General features: G+C 43.2%; 1 protein-coding gene across 7 annotated transcripts in view; it reads left to right on the top strand.

Annotated features, from left to right (window-relative positions):
• GRIK1 (glutamate ionotropic receptor kainate type subunit 1) overlaps positions 1 to 15,924 on the top strand; it is a 376,723-nt gene that overhangs the window by 237,280 nt on the left and 123,519 nt on the right. For all 7 annotated transcript variants that reach the window (XM_069760826.1, XM_069760823.1, XM_069760824.1 and 4 more), the window contains exon 8: positions 3,511 to 3,618. In XM_069760826.1, coding sequence (XP_069616927.1) covers positions 3,511 to 3,618 — 108 coding nt within the window. The remainder of the gene's footprint in view (positions 1 to 3,510; positions 3,619 to 15,924) is intronic.

Genomic DNA, 15,924 nt, shown 5'->3' with positions numbered 1-15,924 from the left:
GATAACACAGGATCCACCATTCACAATAGGTGATGTCACAGCTCACCTCCTCCTGTACAGTAAATGACACTTAATCCATTAGTCACAATAGGTGATGTCACAGCTTACCTTCTTTCCCTACTGTACAATGACTGATAACACCTCTATATACAGTAGATAGCACAGGATCCACCATTCACAATAGGTGATGTCACAGCTCACCTCCTCCTCCTGTACAATGACTGATAACCTCTATGTACAGTAGATAACACAGGATCCACCATTCACAATAGGTGATATCACAGCTCACCTCCACCTCCTCCTGTACAATGACTGATAACACCTCTATATACAGTAGATAACACAGGATTCACCATTCACAATAGGTGATATCACAGCTCACCTCCACCTCCTCCTGTACAATGACTGATAACACCTCTATATACAGTAGATTACACAGGGTCTACCATTCACAATAGGTGATGTTACAGCTCACCTCCTCCTCCTGTACAATGACTGATAACACCTCTATATACAGTAGATTACACAGGGTCTACCATTCACAATAGGTGATGTTACAGTTCACCTCCTCCTCCTGTACAATGACTGATAACACCTCTATATACAGTAGATAACACAGGATCCACCATTCACAATAGGTGATGTTACAGCTCACCTCCTCCTCCTGTACAATGACTGATAACACCTCTATATACAGTAGATAACACAGGATCCACCATTCACAATAGGTGATGTTACAGCTCACCTCCTCCTCCTGTACAATGACTGATAACACCTCTATATACAGTATATAACACAGGATCCACCATTCACAATAGGTTGTTACAGCTCACCTCCTACTCCTGTACAATGACTGATAACACCTCTATGTACAGTAGATAACACAGGATCCACCATTCACAATAGGTCATGTCACAGCTCACCTCCTCCTCCTGTACAATGACCGATAACACCTCTATATACAGTAGATAACACAGGATCCACCACTCACAATAGGTGATATCACAGCTCACCTCCTCCTCCTGTACAATGACTGATAACACCTCCTATATGCAGTAGATAACACAGGATCCACCATTCACTATAGGTCATGTCACAGCTCACCTCCTCCTCCTGGGCAATGACTGATAACACCTCCTATATGCAGTAGATAACACAGGATCCACCATTCACAATAGGTGATGTCACAGCTCACCTCCTCCTCCTGTACAATGTCTAATTTCACCTCTATATACAGTAGATACCACAGGATCCACCATTCACTATAGGTCATGTCACAGCTCACCTCCTCCTCCTGTACAATGACTGATAACACCTCCTATATGCAGTAGATAACACAGGATCCACCATTCACTATAGGTCATGTCACAGCTCACCTCCTCCTCCTGTGCAATGACTGATAACACCTCCTATATGCAGTAGATAACACAGGATCCACCATTCACAATAGGTGATGTCACAGCTCACCTCCTGCTCCTGTGCAATGTCTAATTACACCTCTATATACAGTAGATACCACAGGATCCACCATTCACAATAGGTGATGTCACAGCTCACCTCCTGCTCCTGTACAATGTCTAATTACACCTCTATATACAGTAGATACCACAGGATCCACCATTCACAATAGATGATGTCACAGCTCACCTCCTCCTCCTGTACAATGACTGGTAACACTTCTATACACAGCTGTTAAGATAGGGTCCACAAATTACAATAGCTAAAAAAAGAGAAAAATCAGCTCACCTTCTCAATAGATACCACACAAGGAAACCTGCAGTGCCGTAGTTAGGAAACTATTTGTAGAAATATAAAATTATCCAGCGTGTTGAATAAAATTCAGAAGTCTTTACTGAAGAATTTTCTGCCCATGTATACCGACTTTTTAATTCTTCAATAAAGACTTCTGAATTGTATTCAGCACGCTGGATATTTTTCTATTTCTACAAATAATTACAATGGCTCACACTTCTTAGACGCTTATTTACAGACCATAGGATCGGAGTCTGTTCAATGTGGCTAATGTACATGTGTTGTTTCCTGAAACTGCAGGAAGTTAGGGTGTAAAATAGCCCCAGTGGCCAGTATAAGAATTGCCAGACATATTTTCATAGAGATTCTGATATAGAAGACAAACAAACAAAAACATTTGTCAAATATGTTTTATAAACAAATATAATACAAAAACCTAATTTAAACAATAGTTAATTTTATAATGATAGCTTCCCTTAAGGTAAATTGGGGGAAACTGGGTGCACAACCAGACCCTGGCAGCCACTTTCAGGGTATCTCTATTGATCACAGTGTTTTTCTGCTGCAGGAGGATGAGTGGTCATGGCTCCCAGCTTTTCTAGCCTATAAAAGGTTTTATCCAGGAATATTATTTTTACTATTGGTCTAAAAACTATCAGGCATGTATGTAGTTACTATCTACCTGCCTGTTGTGCCTGGTTTCAATCTCTTCCGGCACAACCACTCCTGCGGGTGATTCAGTGTCTTCCACTGACGTCCCATCGACAGAGCATCGGCTTCTTTTCCGCTCTGCTCTGTTGACGGGGCATGACTGTCGAGGACATGCTGATTGACAGCTGGCACCGCGCTGCCTAACTGCAGAGGAGCTGGCTGTCAATCAGCATAAAATCAGCAGTCGAGGTCTGTCGACAGAGCAGCCCGGAGGAAAAAGAGCTGCTCTGTTGACGTGAAGCAGCTGAACCTGCGGCAGGAGAAGTCAAAGACCGCTCTGAGCCATCACTTGATAGAACAGGCAGATAGTTAGTAACTACCTGCCTGTTATATTTTAGGCACACATTAAAAAAATAATCCTGGATAAACTTTTTAATTTTGGCATTTTTGGCTTCCTTATGATATCAGCAAAATTCGATCGGTGTCGGTCTGAGACCCCCAGCATTCTGATAGCTGGTGCTGTGGTAGCTAAGAGTTCACAAGCACCACAGCTCCGTACGCTGTGCAGTTACCCATTGATGTGAATGTGATCTGAGCTGAGATCGGCTGTGTCTCCAGAAATCTGTGTCGGACCCCCGCCCATGTGATATTTATGACCTCTCATAAGGATATCTTCGTAGTGAAGAACCCCTTTAAGCTGCTTTGCAAAAGTTTTGATAAAATAACACCTACTATTTTGTATCTACATCTCTTCTGCGGACAGTGTGTGTCTCCATCTGCGGACACCATGTTGCCTAATCCTGGAAGAAGATACTAGATGATGGAAAGGAGAATGATTGCAAAATCCGACTACACGTGTTTGTAGTCAGATTTTAGAGACACACAGCTCTGCATTGGAGCCACAAATAATAATCCAGTGTTAGTCCACAGTTTTACATCTGCATATTGGTAAGATATCGGTATGATAATAGTATAACACATACGTGCAAGTAGCCACCCATGGATTTCTCTGGAGGATCGTCTGTTTTCCCAGAGACTTCTGCTCGGTAAGATATTGATGGAAAGTCGGCTGGCTTCATATATCTTTTCTTTTCTATCTGTCCCCAGGCACGGTGGGACGGTTTGACAGGTCGGATCACCTTCAATAGAACGGACGGCTTGAGAAGAGATTTTGATTTGGATATTATCAGCCTGAAGGAGGACGGCATGGAAAAGGTATTCAAGATTTTCCTTCCATTTTCCCCTGTTACAGACGCGTCTGTTCACTGCCAGGATATCACTTAAGACTATGGTTATTAAGGCCTGAAGAATTGTATAAATAAGCACTTTGTGTGTCGGCGAGGCAGAACTGTCACGAAGTCCTGGAGTTAAATGAATAATTATATCTGTTAGCTGTTAGGGACCTTAAAGGGAGATGTTATCGCTCAATTTTTACTAAAAAAAGAATACAATGATCATGTAGAATTATACATATTATAGAATTATACATATTTTGTAAATAGCGCTGTGCCCCCTGTGCCCCATTTCAACTGTGTCCCCTGTCTCCTGTGCCCCATCTGATGTGCCCCGTCTCCTGTGCCCCTTGTCTCCTGTCCCCTTTGTCTCCTGTGCCCGTTACCTGTGCCCCCTGTCTCCTGTGCCCCCTGTCTCCTATGCCCCTTGTCTCCTGTGCCCCGTCACCTGTACCCCTGTCACCTGTGACCCTCTCACCTGTGCCCCCTGTCACCTGTGCCCCGTCTCCTGTGCCCCCTGTCACCTGTGCCCCGTCTCCTGTGCCCCTGTCACCTGTGTCACCTGTACCCCGTCTCCTGTGCCCCCTGTCTCCTGTGCCCCCTGTCACCTGTGCCCCTTGTCTCCTGTGCCCCTGTCACCTGTGCCCCCTGCCACCTGTACCCTGTCTCCTGTACCCCCTGTCTCGTGTCTCCTGTGCCCCCTGTCACCTGTACCCCCTGTCTCCTGTACCCCTGTCTCCTGTGTCTCCTGTGCCCCTTGTCTCCTGTGCCCTCGTCACCTGTGCCTCCTGTCACCTGTGCCCCCTGTCACCTGTGCCCCCTCTCACCTGTGCCCCCTGTCACCTGTACCCCCTGTCTCCTGTACCCCTGTCTCCTGTGTCTCCTGTGCCCCTTGTCTCCTGTGCCCTCGTCACCTGTGCCTCCTGTCACCTGTGCCCCCTGTCACCTGTGCCCCCTGTCACCTGTGCCCCCTGTCACCTGTACCCCCTGTCTCTTCTACCCCCTGTCTCCTGTGCCCTTGTCACCTGTACCCCCTGTCTCCTGTGCACCCTGTCTCCTGTGCCCCCTGTCACCTGTACCCCCTGTCACCTGTACACCCTGTCACTTGTACCCCCATCTCCTGTGCCCCCTTTTCACCTATGCCCCCTTGTCACCTTTGCCCCTGTCACCTGTGCCCCCTGTCACCTGTGCCCCCTGTCACCTGTTCCCCCTGTCCCCTGTGCCCCCTGTCACCTGTGCCCCGTCACCTGTACCCCTGTCTCCTGTGCCCCCTGTCACCTGTGCCCCCTGTCTCCTGTGCCCCCTGTCACCTGTTCCCCCTGTCCCCTGTGCCCCCTGTCTCCTGTGCCCCCTGTCACCTATGCCCCCTGTCACCTGTACCCCTGTCTCCTGTGCCCTCTGTCTCCTGTGCCCCCTGTCACCTGTGCCCCCTGTCTCCTGTGCCCCCTGTCTCCTGTGCCCTCTGTCTCCTGTGCCCCCTGTCACCTGTGCCCCCTGTCACCTGTGCCCCCTGTCTCCTGTGCCCCCTGTCTCCTGTGCCCCCTGTCACCTGTGCCCCGCAGCCATATCATTTTGCTTTTCAATAGAAGTTAAATAGTGAAAAGTCTTGAAACCAGCTGGTGTCAGTGCCGACTCGCGAAGGGATTTCATAACTTTCTGATCCAAGGGGAGTCCGCTGACCCAGGAATCTCGGCTTCAGAATTTTTTTTTATTGAATGTTATAAACAATGTTGATTTGATCCCAGCGCCAGCCCCATTAATGCGCGGCGGAGAGTTTGCACAAAGCGATGTGAATACATTTACATAGGAAAACCTTTTACCTTCTTCTTGTCTACATTAACTTCTCCATTATGAAAATTGCACTGATCGTCTTTTATGAACATATATTCCCTTGGCTAGATTGGATGTAGCCGGTGATATTATGAAATATTCCTATTGTATGCGTTTCATTAGGTGATTTCTATATTTCAAGACTAAGCGCAGCACTTTAACTGTCAGGGCTAAATGCAGCGAGATACTCTGCTCATAATGTCGGGCTGAGCCTCAATACACATTGACTCGATGAATAAACAGTTGATTGCAGGCAGCGAGTGGATAAAGTCCACCATAAAATCATTAATAAATAACACTAATAGAAATCATTTTCACTGTGTAGGCTACGAGAATATATTCTGACCACTCAGCATCTTAAAGATGAATCCTCCATGTTCTTTACTGAATCCCAAATTTCAAAATCCACGACAAAGAAGAAAACATTAATCATGACTGTGAGAGCTCACCATCCTTCAATCAACAGTGACTGCCATGTCCCCTTTAATTAAGAGAATATTTATTGTGCTTCTTTCTCCACTTATGAGCCACTTTGTCTCCTTTGCAACTTTCACTCTGTAAACTTGAACTCATCATTCACTCTGAAAAACTGCTAAAATCCATCTGATCAGATTACAGCTTCTTACATTTATGGATAGAGGAGGGGATGGGAGAAATGTGACATAGGCAGAGAGACCTATTGTGAGGCTGCTTTCTTTTATTTTATGTGACCTCAGAGCTGGATTCACATCTACACTGCTCACTATTACTGTATGTCAAGGCTAACCACTGGGAGATCATGCAGATATCCACGCCGCTGTTAACAAGTTGTCACGAACAGCACTCCGTTGCTTACAATCGTCAGGACAATTACACAATTGACTGACCAGTGATGGACAAGGCCGCGGCTGCTTCCACAGACCAGTGATTGGAAAATATATATATACATATATATATATATATATATATATCTCCAGTATGGTCACTGCAAAGCTCCGCAATAACCCGGGAAAACTAGCTACCACCACCAATCGTTTTACACAGGCCGATTGGACACCATTCAGGTAGACTATGGCTTCATCGGTGCGGTTTACAGAACAAGAGGAACCAAGCTATTAAATTTTATATATTTAATTTAGAAAGAAGGCAGTGTTTGTAAAAGAAAAAAATATACAAAGATGTTACAAAATGGGAATAAAATAATACGGTATATACATTCGCATGAAATAATAACAAAAGAAAACATACTAAACCTGTGTCACCGAAATGGCGCAGATCTTAGTGGTGGGAAGCTCTCCTTTTAGGGAATTGGTACAGAACCACAGTGAACTGTGTAATTCAGGACTTCCAAAGATAATCATTCAAAATCTGTGTGGTGAAATATGTGTATATATCTATCTATCTATCTATATATATATATATATATATATATATATATATATATATATATAGTGATATATATCTATATATATAATTGTCTAAGGGTTTTTCCGTCTGTCTGTCTGTCTGTCTGTCTTTCTGTCTGTCTGTCTGTCCTGGAAATCCCGGCTCTCTGATTGGTCGAGGCCGCCAGGCCTCGACCAATCAGAGACCGGCACAGCATCGACGTAGAAATCCCGCGTCTCTGATTGGTCGAGGCCGCCAGGCCTCGACCAATCAGCAACGGGCACAGCGACGATGATGTCATAAAGGACGTAGACATCTCACGTTTCTGATTCAGCGACGGGCACAGTATCGACGTAGATGTCATAATGGTTGCCATGGCGACGATGATGTCATAAAGGTTGCCTCGACCAATCAGCGACGGGCACAGTCTGCCGCGAATTCTGGAATCATCATTGTCCATATACTACGGGGACATGCATATTCTAGAATACCCGATGCGTTAGAATCGGGCCACAATCTAGTGTATATATATATATATATATACATATATATATATATATATATATATCACTATATATATATATATATATATAGATATATATAGCTATATGTGTGTAGGGACATATGTCTAGGGTTATATGTGTGACTAGTGATAATGTAACATCTGTCCTGAAGGCAAGTCGCACCTAGATGTTAATAGGTACTTCCTTGGGCTAGTAGGAATTCTGTCTCCATATCCCACCAGGAGGTCTGGCTAAGGCCAAGAAGAAAGGAACACTTGACACCTCTGAGGTCTTGGAGGGGAGATTCTAAATTGCGGCCTGAGGTGATCTATTCCTGAGAACCTTTTCACAAGAGAAAGTAATATATTCATTAGTAGAGCGGCCGTGCCCAATCAAACAGACCGCAATTATGATATTAACCTGGGAGGCCGGTCTAGAAACCTGACCACAGACCAAAGTTATAAATTTAGGCTGCAGACAGAGAATTGGTTCACATGTGAGGACAGCCTGAGAAGCAGAAAGCAGACTACCAGTTAGATGATTTCTGTAAGTTTTCTCCTGTTTATTTTGACACTGTTTTGCATAAGTTGTATGTCTTTTTATTATCATATTTTTATACCTTTTTCTTATTGTTAGCATTGAACCTTTTGTTATTAAAGTATAAAACTTTAACAAGTTGAACCTTGAATGTTCTAAAAGAATCCATAGCCTAAAGGTGTGTAAGCCTTATGAGTGATAGACATATTTTTATTAGTATTATTATTAGTCCGGGACTCATCGCCCGTGTATTCGATGAGTGGTGGCAGCGCATATGAGCGGGTGTGTGGCCTGGGTCGGTGTGTGATTTATGCTCCCATTACAGCATAGGACAGAGGTTGAATGCTGGACTGAAGAGTGGGGAGATAGATTAACCCTTGCAGGCACAACCCCAAGTCACGTGTGAGAGCAGGCACGTGACGAATAAATGACACCACGGAGAAGGGATCCGTGACAATCTGCTTTTATTAGATAAAAACACAGCCACATACATCTCCCTGGTGAACTCATTTGGGGGACGGTCATGGTATGTGGCTAGGGTCCCAAAGATTAAGAGATCCACAATTTTCAGGACATCTGTTCTGACCTTGATGTCCTGGCCAGGAGATATAATTTTGATATTTCCCATCATGATTTTAACTGTCCATTAGTGGGAAACATAGCATGAGTAATATTAACTCTCTGACCGCTATTAATTTGGGGCTCATGCGCAGGCCACACAGTGATGTAAAAAGTGATGTATAAAGATGTTATGTTAGTCACTTCGTATTGGTGCCAAAAATATCTCTCCCAATATTGTAGGACCTATGCCATTCACAAACGCCCAATATTTATAACTAGAGTCCGGTCGCCAAACAGTCTGCTTGCAATTCTCCGAACTTAGAGAGACATAAGGCCTGGGAAGATAAGGCATCTCCATAGGACATTAATCGGTCATCTCCCAAATTCTTATGCAAGCTGTGACGAGACTTCGTGTCTGCAATTCATCAGATAACCCACTTTAATTACCTGGTTACAGCAAGGAGTCCCAGCTACATTGGGGTCAGGTGGAGTGTCTTAGCGTGTAAGCTCTTTTTTCTTTCAATTCATAATGAAGCCATGTGTCGATCCTCAACATGAGGGCTTAGATATTGGTCCCATTTTTACTATTACATCTATGACACTGTATGTCTTGCATTCTGCTTTTGAACATGTCCTACATAGAGACAGGAGAGCAGGAGTTCCTTGCGTCTGTGTGTGCTGTGAAGGGGAGATCTCATAGTAGCTAGTCTCCATCCACTAGCTCAGAGACATGCGAACATTAGAAACAAAGTCCACGGAGGAGAAAACTGGTGAAAAATTCAGGATACAAGGCCTATAATGAGAAGACATAGAGTTATTCCTCATGTACACACATCTTGGCGTTTTTACAAAAAGTAGCCTTTATTGGCAGGTAGACCTTAAACCGCACTCCGGACAGGTCTGCGTTGACCCCTCGCCTGCACAGCCAATTTTCATTTTTGCATTCACATTTTTTCCTCCCCTTCTTCCAAGAGCCATAGCTTTTTTACTTATCCGTCCATACGGTGGCTTGTTTTTTTTCCTAACTAGATGACGGTTAGAATAACGCAATCGATTTTACCATATAATGTACTGAATAACTAGTAAAAAAAATTCCAAATGGGAGAAAAATGGGGAAAAATTTGCAATTCCGCCATGGTTTTTGGGGTGTTTCGGTATTCATTCTATGGTAAAAAAAGATCTGCAACCTAATTCTCCAGGTCAGTATGATAATGGCGACACCAAACTTGCGTGCTGCTGAAAAAACATCAGAAATTCAGAACTTTGTGAAGTGAATTTTGGTCGCTGTCGCTATTTTCCAAGATCCATAACATTTTTTTTGCCATCAATGGAGCCATGTGAGGGGGCGCATTTTTGGGCGATGAGCTGAATGTTTTAATGACAACAAACTTGGGTAAATACTACATTTCGATAATTTTTCATTACATTTTCTCAGAGGGGTGTGGTGTCAGATAAACGGCATCCCTTTTTTTTTTCTTTTTGGCGTTTAATGTACAGTTAAAACATTTTAATATATTTTGATAGGTACCCTTAGTATCGAGTCCTTTAGTAATGGCTACAGTGGTTTACGAAAGTATTCACTCATCAGTTCATGTAAAGAACTTGCCTACAACTGAACATTTGGTTTTCTTTTTATTGTGAGGCACACATTAAATAGGACAAAATAACTGAAACTTCATCGTGAATAACTATTCGCCCCCTAAAGTCAGTACTTTGTAGAGCCTCCTCTTGCACATTTATAGCTGCAAGTCACTTTGGATAAGTCTTTATGAGCTTTCCACATCTTGTCACTGGAATATTTGCCCATTCCTCAAGGCAAAACTGCCCCAGCTCCTTCAAGCGAAATGGTTTCCTCTGGTGAGCAGCGATCTTCAAGTCTGACCACAGATTCTCAGTTGGATTAAGGTCTGGACTTTGACTAGGTCACTCCAAATCATTTACACGCTTCCCCTTAGGCAACTTGTTGCTTTTGTAGTATGTTTGGGTCATTGTCTTGTTGGAAGTTGAACTTCCATCCCAGTCTCAAATCACTGACATTGTGAGAGAATAAACGGCACTCCTAGAGATAGGTGCACAAGTAGGGTCCCAAACCTTATCATGAAAAGATGAACTTGGCACTCAAGTGGTAGATATGAAAGATTAGGCATTAATGCAGGTATGACAGTACAGGTGTTTATAGATGTTTCGATCCGCATGGACCTTCATCAAAGTCCTAAATAAATTTTTACAAAAACAAGAAAAAATATAAGAAAATAACCAAGGAATATACAGCCATCAAGTAATATGTAATGCATTCCGGGAAAGAGGACCAGGCGTCACAGTGCTCATATCAATCAAACTTCATGGAATATGCAAGGAGGTAGAAATGGAAGGAGGAATGTAAACTAGTATACAGTATAAACTCATACCACGCTGTAGTAATTGCAGGTAAGGTGGACGCAGTGTCCAGATAGTAGAAGCTGTGGAAAAAGATGGGTGGAAATAAGGAACCATATCACTATGTAAAGGTGGTGGGCAGCATGGAAATAATTACGTAAAGGAGTGGTGATCCTGGAAAGCTCAGTGCGGAGCTAGCGGCACGAACACTTGTTCTGAGGCATGCTACTGTGCGGCAGTATCAGCCGAGACTAATAGGACCAGGGGCGGGCTTTACTATGCATGTGGACCAATCGGGACGCAGGCACATGACCGGAAGTGATGTCGCGAATCACGCGGTCAGGTCCTGTGCGGCAGTGTGGTTGCCAGATTGCGATGTTTGCGTGCTAGCAGACAGAAGATGCATTCCACAGCGTATATCAATGGTGAGAGGGCGGTAGCTGGTAAGGACCAGTCATGGCTATAGGTGCAAACAGTATGTTACTGGTCAAAGGTGAATAGTGAAACTGAAGAACGGTGTTCTACATTTGATTCTGAAAGGGAAGAGATAATTGATCAGAAACTGTATGATTAAACATGGATATTAAGAAAAAATCTGGAAAAATTGAGCATGGAAAAGGTAATCTTAATCACACAATATACCATAAACATAGCACATGTATAGGAGGAGTGACGGATATTTCTAAAAAATGTTGAAGGTCATGATCTTTGTTGAGGCCCTACGGATTGTAATTCATGGATCCAGAAGGCTTTATGAGGAGGCAGATCTGTCTCCTCCTCGTCGTAGAGGGGGTATGTGCTCAATAACTTGGTATTTTAGTTGTGTAATCTTGTGACCCGCTGAAATCAAGTGGGATGGGACGGGAAATGACAGGTTCTTGCATCTAATTGTAGACTTATGTTTGGATATGCGATCCTTAACTGCTGGTGTTGTTTGGCCTATATAGATGAGCCCACATGAGCAGTTAGACTACATAGGAGGTGTTGCATATAAAGTAATCCTTCATGTGGTATTTTTTCCGGTGTGTGGGTGATGAATTAGATTACCTCTTTGTACATTTTTGCACTGGGTGCATTGGAGACATGGGAATGTGCCCAGTCTAGGTGTTTGTAAGAATCTCTGTTTGGCTGTTTTGTGAGAGGTACCTAAATCAGCAAGGTAACAAGGTACCTGAAACTCTTACTGTTGGGTAAGCTGTCTGTAGGATGTTCCAATGTTTCCGGATGGTTTTTATGTCAGATGTAGGAAAAGGGGTCGTATGTATGGACAAAGGGAATCCGGTTTTGTATTGTTTGGCATGGAGGTATAGGACGCTGGGTGGCCTCTCGGGATTCTTGAAGGAGAACTGAAGGGTATCCTCTTTATGTGAATTTGTTATGCATTCCTTCCAGTCTCTGATCCCCGAGGGTTGGATCACTGATTATGCGATTTACTCTTAGAAATTGTGACTTAGGAATGGACTGGATAATAGACGTGGGGTGGAGACTGTGATGTAGTAAACCATTTCTGTCAGTAGGTTTCACATATATAGATCAGTAGTAACGAGTCCCATGTTGTTCTTGAGTATGAGTGTATCTAGAAAATTAATTTGCTAAAATTGAAGGTCATAGTGAATGTCAGATTACTCCATGAGGAATTTATGTATTCAAGGAAGGTATTGAGGGACTCTATTGGGCCCGCCATGTGCAAAACATATCATCAATGTAGCGTCTCCATAAGAGACAAATTTGCCTAAGAGAGTGCCACATTGGAGCCCATTGCTGTACCTTTCACCTGTAAATAAAATTTGTCCTGAAAGAGAAAATAGTTTTTTCTGAGAACCATGGTTAACAGTTCAATACACATTGCAGTAATATCAGGATTAATGTGGGATGTTATGAGGAGACTATTGACATAGAACGCTACCAGGTATGCGTAGGGTGGATTTGGTTAGTGTGGATAATGGTGACAGGAGTGAGTCCGTTGATGCATTGATCAGGCAGCCTGGTGGGTGTTCAAGATTTTTACGTATTTTCGGCAGTATATAGAATACTGGTGTGATGGGATGTTTATTGAATACAAAATCTCTAGTCTTTTGGTCAATGGTCCCTTTAGTCTGATTTCTGTCTAGAATATCACTAGTCAAGCGGCTGGTGTTAAAAGTGAGATCGTAAGGAAGGTGTTGATATACATTATGATTATTTAATTGTTTCTCTATTTCTGATATGTAATCTAATTTGTTCATTACTACAACTACGCCCCCCTTGTCCGCCAGTTTGATAATGAGATTAGTGTCCTCCTGTAGTGATTTAATGGCTTGATAGTCTATTGGGGCTTGACTGGACCGATAATGTAGGCGGCCCCTATCTATGTCTGGGTGGAGTTTGGAATGCTTTATCTATAAAATCTATGAAGGTTTTCAGGGCGTGACTACCCTGAGGAGGTCTATACGTGCTTTTTGGGAGTAGGCCTAAGCTCGCTGCAGTAATGAGTGCTTCACTTGAGGGTGTAAATGCCTGGATGGTGTGTAAGGGGGAACTGAATTTTGCGAGAAGTGTACTTTCAATCTTAGGGAGAGGTAAAACTTTTGTAGCTCTATGTCTAGTGTGAAAGTATTGCATTTACGTAATGGGCAAAAAGAAAGACCCCTTTGTCGCAAGGATATCTCTGCTGGGTTTAAACTAGATGAAATGTTAATCACCAGTGGAGCCGTACCTGGGAGCGGGTCACTCGAGTCGAGTCCGTTGTGCCGCATGCACTGGCCACCTCGTCTGATCCTTTTGGTCTGTTGAACTTTTTTCTCTGTCCTAAAAGATGAGAAAATTGCTTTGGGGAATCCCCTCCAGTCGAACTCTGACCCCGATGTAGAGAGATCAGAGGAGGAACGTGTGAATTTTCGATATCCTCTTCTGGATTCAAACTTGTCCTGCCACTTGTAGACTACATCTTGGTTGTAGTCCTCTGTATCCCTTATAAATTTTGTTCTCTTCTTGATTTCTGTATCAGGGCGATGTTGGTCAGTGAGGGTTTTGGTCTTGAGTAGGTTGAGTTCTTCTGGAATAATTGCTGATGTTAGGAATGTATTACATATTACGTGATGGCTGTATATACCTTGGTTATTTTCTTATATTTTTTCTTGTTTTTGTTAAAAATGTATTTAGTACTCTGATGAAGGTCCATGTGGACCAAAACGTCTATAAGCACCTGGACTGTTAGCCTACTCTTTCATATCTACCATTTGAGTGCCAAGTTCATCTTCAAATCACTGACAGACTGAAACAGGTTTTGCTGAAGAATATCGCTGTAATTCGCACTATTGACTCGGACTATTTTCCCAGTTGCCGAAAAACATCCCCACAGCATGATGCTGCCATCACCATGTTTCACTGTGGGGATGGTGCTGTTGGGGTGATGAGCTGTGTTGGTTTGGCACCAGACATAGCGTCTACCTTGGTAGCCATAAAGTTAAGTTTTGGTCTCCTCTGACCACAGCACCTTCCTCCATGCGTATGGGGAGTCTCCCACATGTCTTTTGGCAAACTCAAAATGAGCCTTACAATTTTTGTGTGTAAGTAAAGGCTTTTTTCTGCCCACTCTTCCGTAAAGGCCCCCTTTATGTGAATATACGGCTTATTGTGGTCATATGGACAGATATTCCAGGCTCTGCAGCTCCTTCAGGGTTACCTTTGGTCTCTGTGCTGCCACTCTGATTGATGCCCTCCTTGCCGGGCATGAGACGTTTGGTGGGCTTCCTCTCATGGCAGGTTTGTTGTGGTAACATGCTCCTTCCATTTGATGATGATGGATTTGATTGTGCTCCGGGGAATAATCAGATATTGGGATTTTTTTTTTTTATAACCAACCCTGACTTCTACTTCTCTGCAACTTTGTTCCTGACTTGTTTGGAGATCTCCTTGGTCTTCATGGTGTTTGGCTAGTGGTGCCTCTTCATGGTGTTGCAACCTCTGTGACCTTTCAGAAAAGGTAAAGTTATACCTGTTATATACTGACAGACATGTGACATTTAGATTGGACACAGGGGGAAGTCCTGTCACTAAACATGGGACTTATGAAGGTAATTGCTTGCACCCGAAATTTATAGGGGTGAATACATATGCACATGCCAATTTTTAGTTATTTGATCCCATAAATTTAATTTATTCCTATATTTTTCTCACTTTACCAAGTTAAACTATTTAGTGCTGATGTATCACACACAAATCGGATTTCAAATTATGTAAACACAGGTTTTAATGTAACAAAATAGGTAAAAAGCCAAGAGGGTGGATACTTTCACACGCCGCTGTATGTAAACTACTATAATACTGCATCCTATGTAGAAGGCTATAATTATAATATTGGCTTTTTTACAATAGAGTCCTATATACCCTAAGCTCCCAATGGTCAGTCAATTGATGAAGAAGTTAAAGTACTGTAATCTTGCAAGGAACTTAAAGCCAGTCATCATTAAACACCGGTCACCCCTCTCTTACCCCCATCACCCCGGAGTAACAGGTTGCCGGATGGGGAATGCTTTCACTGAAGTGATTTCTGTGCTGAGCTTGGAAATATGGGACTAATATCCAATTCATTTAAGAGTGTCCTAACTTGTATAAATTAATGTCATGGCCACAATGTGGAGTGACAGAGGCTCCGGAGGTAAATGTTACAGTCCTCCCCTGTGAACATGATTAATGAACAAAGCGTCACAAAATGACACCGGCAGATTTATTGGTTAAATGTGGACAAAAATCCTGAAGTAATTATTCCAGTAGAGCACAGACGGCCGGAGCTGCACCTCTCCTGGGATGGTGAAAGCCAACGTATTCTATCGTTCATGCAGGTGATCTATTGACGACTTTTCTACAGTAGTCAACAGATCCAAAGGTTTATCAAATCCCACACGGCTGGCACCAGTCACATTTTTCGGAGTGTAATTGCTTAGATGTTGTGGTGTTGACCAAACTAATATAAAGCATGGGGGAATGTCAGTTGAAAAATGTGACCAAAGGTGGTGGTTGGAAGATGTCTAGTGGAAGGGAGATTGGTAGTGATGAGCGAGTATACTCGTTGCTCGGGTTTTTCCGAGCACACTCAAAGACCTCCGAGTATTTGTTAGTGTTCGGAGATTTAGTTT

Source organism: Ranitomeya imitator, chromosome 3, assembly GCF_032444005.1.
Source record: "Ranitomeya imitator isolate aRanImi1 chromosome 3, aRanImi1.pri, whole genome shotgun sequence".
Taxonomy (NCBI): Eukaryota; Metazoa; Chordata; class Amphibia; order Anura; family Dendrobatidae; genus Ranitomeya; species Ranitomeya imitator.
The sequence above is the reverse complement of the archived record's forward strand: the minus strand, read 5'-3'. Positions and strand labels throughout refer to the sequence as shown.